Source organism: Salvelinus sp. IW2-2015, linkage group LG13 (genome assembly GCF_002910315.2).
Source record: "Salvelinus sp. IW2-2015 linkage group LG13, ASM291031v2, whole genome shotgun sequence".
NCBI lineage: Eukaryota > Metazoa > Chordata > Actinopteri > Salmoniformes > Salmonidae > Salvelinus > Salvelinus sp. IW2-2015.
In genome coordinates, this window is record NC_036853.1 from 10403744 (window position 1) to 10409743 (window position 6000).

At 41.9% G+C, this 6000-nt stretch overlaps 1 protein-coding gene across 1 annotated transcript in view; it reads left to right on the plus strand.

The window, feature by feature from the left end:
* LOC111971827 (protein unc-13 homolog A-like) overlaps positions 1–6000 on the plus strand; it is an 89507-nt gene that overhangs the window by 61367 nt on the left and 22140 nt on the right. Inside the window, exons 22-26 of the mRNA XM_070446356.1 lie at positions 2757–2920; positions 3136–3289; positions 3583–3651; positions 4984–5073; positions 5305–5439. Of these exons, the coding sequence (XP_070302457.1) occupies positions 2757–2920; positions 3136–3289; positions 3583–3651; positions 4984–5073; positions 5305–5439 (612 nt within the window). The remainder of the gene's footprint in view (positions 1–2756; positions 2921–3135; positions 3290–3582; positions 3652–4983; positions 5074–5304; positions 5440–6000) is intronic.

Genomic DNA, 6000 nt, shown 5'->3' on the forward strand with positions numbered 1-6000 from the left:
CCCACAGATAACATCTCCTTGTGACCTTCTTCAAATATGGTTACACATGCAAATGCATTGGTTTGTTCTCACTCTCTAGCATTTTATGCTCTCATTAATCGCATTCTTGCTCAATATAATTCAACACTCATTATGCTTTAGGTGATCAGATATCAGACATAAGTTGTTGGCAAACAGCTGATACCCATAAACAGCAAGCGAGCTACTATTCAATTGTGACTGAAAAATGGTCTGGTACCAAATTCTCTCAATCTTCACAATACTCAAACACACATTGCCAATGGTAGAGTCGTGAACACTGAATGATAATATATTCTTACTATTTCAGGTACTAGCTGTTGGCACATAAAACCAACTGAACATTTCTCATGAAAGTCAGTCATGTAATGAATGAATGGCGGCCCAGAGCTGATTAATATTAATTGAGCAACAACCTCTGAGCAACTGATCAGTCAGTCATCAGTTAAATAGTCAGTCAGTCAGATAGATAGAATAGATAGATAGATAGATAGATAGATACTAAGAAAACATCAGCACCACAGGTACTTCCACAAAGCTGTGAACGATCTGAGAGACAAGCAAGAAGGCCTTCTATGCCATCAAAAGGAACATAAATTCAATCATACCAATTAGGATCTGGCTAAAAATACTTGAATCAGTCATAGAGCCCATTGCCCTTTATGGTTGTGAGGTCTGGGGTCCGCTCACCAACCAAGATTTCACAAAATGCGGACAACACCAAATTGAGACTCTGCATGCAGAATTCTGCAAAATATCTTCCGTGTACAACGTAGAACACCAAATAATGCATGCAGAGCAGAATTAGGCCGATACCACTAATTATCAAAATCCAGAAAAGAGCCGTTAATTCTACAAACCACCTAAAAGGAAGCGATTCCCAAACCTTCCATAACAAAGCATCACCTACAGAGAGATGAACCTGAGAAGAGTCCCTAAGCAAGCTGGTCCTAGGCTCTGTCACAAACACAAACACACCCACAGAGCCCCAGACAACAGCACAATTAGACCCAACCAAATCATGAGAAAACAAAAAAATAAATTACTTGACACATTGAAAGAATTAACAAAAAAAACAAGCAAACTTAGAATGCTATTTTGGCCCTAAACAAGAGTACACAGTGGCAGAATACCTGACCACTGACTGACCCAAACTTAAGGAAAGCTTTGACTATGTACAGACTCAGTGAGCATAGCCTTCTATTGAGAAAGGCCGCCGTAGGCAGACATGGCTCTAAGAGAAGACAGCTATGTGCACACTGCCACAAAATGAGGTGGAAACTGAGCTGCACTTCCTAACCTCCTGCCCAATGTATGACCAATTAAGAGACATATTTCCCTCAGATTACACAGATCCCACAAAGAATTCGAAACAATCCAATAATACTCCATATCACTGGGTGAAATTCCACAGTGTGCCATCACAGCAGCAAGATTTGTGACACTGTTGCCACAAGAAAAGGGCAACCAGTGAAGAACAAAACACCACTGTAAAACAACCCATATTTATGTTTATTGTTTTAACGTGTGTGCTTTAAACCATTGTGTACATTGTTACAACACTGCAATAGTATAATATGAACATTTGTAATGTCTTTTTGTTTTGAACTTCTGTATGTGTAATGTTTACTGTTAATTTGTATTGTTTATTTCATTTTGTAATTATCTACCTCACTTGCTTTGGCAATGTAACACATGTTTCCCATCCAATAACCCCTTGAAATTGAATTGAATTGAGTGAATTGAGAGACTTGAAATAGATCGATAGATAGATAGATGAGATTAGATAGATAGATAGTATAGATAGATATAGATAGATAGATAGATAAGATAGATAGATAGATAGATAGATAGATAGATAAGAGTAGATAGATAGATAAGATAGAATAGATAGATAGATAGATAGAATAGATAATAAATAGATAAGATAGATAGCATGATGTAGATAGATGATAGATAGATAGATAGATAGATAGATAGATAGATAGATAGATAGATAGATAGATAGATAGATAGATAGATAGATAGATAGATAGATAGATAGAGACGGACGGACGGACGGACGGTCGGTCGGTCGGTCGGTCGGTCGGTCAGTTATATAGTTAGTCAATCAGTTGTTAGATAGTCAGCCAGTCAGCCAGTCAGTCACTCAGTTATATAGTTAGTCAATCAGTTGTTAGATAGTCAGTCAGTCAGTTAGATAATCAGTCAGATAGTCAGTTAGATAATCAGTCAGTCAATCAGTTAGTCAGTCAGAGAGTCAGCCAGGCAATCAGTCAGTCAATCAATTAGTCAGCAAGTCAGATAGTCAGTCAGTCAGATAGTGAATCAGTCAGTTAGATAGTCAGTCAGTCAGTCAGTTAGATAGATAGTCAGCCAGTCAATCAATCAATCAGTCAGTCAGTCAGTCAGTCAGTCAGATAGTCAGTCATATAGTATGTCAGTCAGTTAGATAGTCAGTTAGATAGTCAGCCAGTCATTCAGTCAGATATTCAGTCAGTTAGATAGTCAGCCAGTCATTCAGTCAGATAGTCAGTCAGTCAGTCAGTCAGATAGATAGTGTGTGTATTTTACTCTGCTCTCCTGCTCAGACACATTCACACAGAGATCATGATGAAAGCTCCCTTCATTCAGCCTTAGCAACTTCAACTCATTAACATCATAGTCTAGATTGAATAACCCGTCTCTTTCATCCTCTCTCTCTATCTCTCTCTCACTCTCGCTCGCTCTGCCTACAGAACCTCTTCCACTTTGTCACAGATGTGCAGAGCTCTGGTGTTGTGAAGATTCCTGATGCTAAAGGGGATGATGCGTGGAAGGTGTACTTTGATGAGACTCCTCAGGAGATAGTGGATGAGTTTGCCATGCGCTACGGAGTGGAGTCAATCTATCAGGCTATGACGTGAGCTCAAATGTAGTACCCTACACACCCTGTCAGTGACACTCTGCAATAGCATACACATTACCAGATTGTAATGTGATGTATTGAGAGAACACCTAGTGTATGGTTGTGTTTAGGATGATACTGTGGTACACCCTAAACATCACAAGGGAATGCATGGGCAGCTTCATTAATACTAAAGTGATAATGTTTATGCCGTGTGTGTTCTCCCACAGTCACTTTGCCTGCCTGTCGTCTAAGTACATGTGCCCTGGGGTGCCGGCGGTAATGAGTACCCTGCTGGCCAACATCAATGCATACTACGCCCACAGCACCCAGGCCACCAACAGCGTGTCTGCCTCCGACCGTTTCGCCGCATCCAACTTCGGGGTGAGTCGCCCCAAATGAATGAGGGTCCTTTTTTGGGCATCCCTACCCCATTGAAGTTTAACTGTAATACGGTTAAGGTTACGTAAGGTTTATTGTTAAGTTTAGTGTAAGGGTAGGGGTTAAGGTTAGAGTTAGGGTAAGGATGTCCCAAGGATTCCGGATAGCACTAACCAATTAATGAGGGATGGACAGATACATAATATGATGCAATGCTTCAACTCAATGTTTAAGGTGAGCCAATGGATATGCTAGCTCTTAGGCTAATTTGTTGTGGCGGATTTTTGTTATTTCAGAAAGAACGATTTGTGAAGCTCCTAGACCAACTCCACAACTCCCTTAGGATTGATCTGTCCATGTACCGGGTAGGCTACTCTTAACTTTCTCTCTTCTATTTCTCTCTCTCTGTTTTTCAATCTGTGTCCTTACCTACCTCTAGATCCCTTTTGCAAAACCAATTAACTAGCCTGCTAATATTGTTCCTCACTAAGTCTAGGAGTCTTAGGCCTAGTTAACTGGTCTGTAACCAGATATAAGATGTGCATCGATGTGCGAAATCTGCGTATTAAATAAAATAAAATTGTATTAGTAGCATGCGCCGAATACAACAGGTGTAGACCTTACAGTGAAATGCTTACTTACGAACCCCTAACCAACAAATCCGTAAAAAAAAATACAGATAAGAAAAAGAAATAAAAGTAACAACTAATTAAAGAGCAGCAGTAAAATAACAATAGCAAGACTATATACAGGGGGGTACCGGTACAGAGTCATTGTGCGGTACAGAGTCATGTAGGTAGAGTTATTCAAGTAGCTATGCATAGATGATAACAACAGAGTGTAGCAGCGGTGTAAAGGGGGGGGGGACAATGCAAATAGTCTGGGTAGCCATTTGATTAGGTGTTCAGGAGTCTTATGGCTTGGGGGTAGAAGCTGTTTAGAAGCCTCTTGGACCTAGACTTGGCACTCCGGTACCGCTTGCCACTCTGAGCTGTCTGATGCTGTTATGGGACCGTTCTAAGTGCAGACACAAAAAAACAATAATTTCTTTTTTTGGGGGGGGGGGGTGGGAGAGAGAGGCGATGGAGGAGAGGAAGAGAAGAGAGGGAGGAGACGGACGGAGAGGCAAGTTGGGAGAGAGGAGAGAGAGAGAGAGAAGAGAGAGAGATTGAGAGAGGGAGAGAGGGAGAGAGAGGAGAGAAGGAGAGAGAGAGAGAGAGGTAGAGAGGAGAGAGAGACGAGAGAGAGAGAGACGAGAGAGATAGAGAAGAGGATTGAGAGAGAGAGAGAGAGGAGACGGAAACAATAAAAATTACCAGGATAAACTTCAAACTCTCTCCCCCCCCCAAACAAAAGTAATGTTTGTGTCTGCACTTAGAACAGTCCCATAACAGCATCAGACAGCTCAGAGTGGCTGGGCCTCGTGGGCAGGGAGACCTCTAATTTCTCTGCTTTCTCTGTCGCTCACAGACACACACAAATACACACTTTCTCTTTCTATCTCTCTATCCCTCTCTGTGTGATGTGAGAAAGGAGGCTGATGTGTTAATTGGGCTGATGCCTCGTCATGCACACACAGGGTCAGTGAGGTGAAGAGCTGAGGGAATCAATGGCAGAGAGAGACTACTTCTTCAGCACCACAGCTCTGGCTAGATTATACAAAATCTCACTGTGGATCTATCATCTGTGTGTAACAGAATAACTTCCCAGCCAGCAGTCCTGAGAGGCTGCAGGACCTCAAGTCTACCGTGGACCTGCTCACCAGCATCACCTTCTTCAGGATGAAGGTAACTCTCTCTTCTCTTTCATTTCACGCCATCCGCTCCTTGGATCACCTCTACTTTGCTCTGGTTGGTACCACATGTATCCATTCTTGTTTACACTGTACAGTATCGCTACACTACATGCTCTTTTCAAACATGCATCTTCACTGAGTTTCTTTGACCCAGTGTGGTTGTATGGGCTTTCCCAGTTTCAGTAACTTCTCAATCTGTCTGTGTCTGTGTGTCTGTCCTCAGGTACAGGAGCTACAGAGTCCCCCTAGAGCCAGTCAGGTGGTGAAGGACTGTGTCAAGGCCTGTCTCAACTCCACCTACGAATACATCTTCAACAACTGTCACGAACTCTACAGCCGCGAGTACCAGACAGACCCGGTGACTTTGTGTGTGTGTGTGTGTGTGTGTGTGTGTGTGTGTGTGTGTGTGTGTGTGTGTGTGTGTGTGTGTGTGTGTCTCTCTCTCTCTCCGTGTCATTAGCACCTCAGGTGGTCTCCATCAAGCCTGTACAGGATTTTTATATGGATTTACAAGCCTTGTTTTTGCGTTATTAAAGTGGGGCGATTCATTCCGACTCCCTTCATGAATTTCAAAAGCTAATTTTTCCTTTGAATAAAACATTCCACCCTGAGGTTCCTTGCAATATTTTGTTAAATCTTCAGTTCATTCTTCAGTTTGAACCTCTGCGGTGGTATGAAAACTTTTTTATGACTTTGTCAGCTTTCTTCAAAGCACTAAACTTGCTACATGTGGTTTGATGGGTTCATCAGCTCATTGGAGTAGCGAAGAGATAGATATCATTGGAGTTGAGTGGTAGGGAAGAGATATATATCATTGGTGTTGCGTGGTAGGGAAGAGATATATATCATTGGTGTTGAGTGGTAGGGAAGAGATATATATCATTGGTGTTGAGTGGTAGGGAAGAGATGTATATCATTG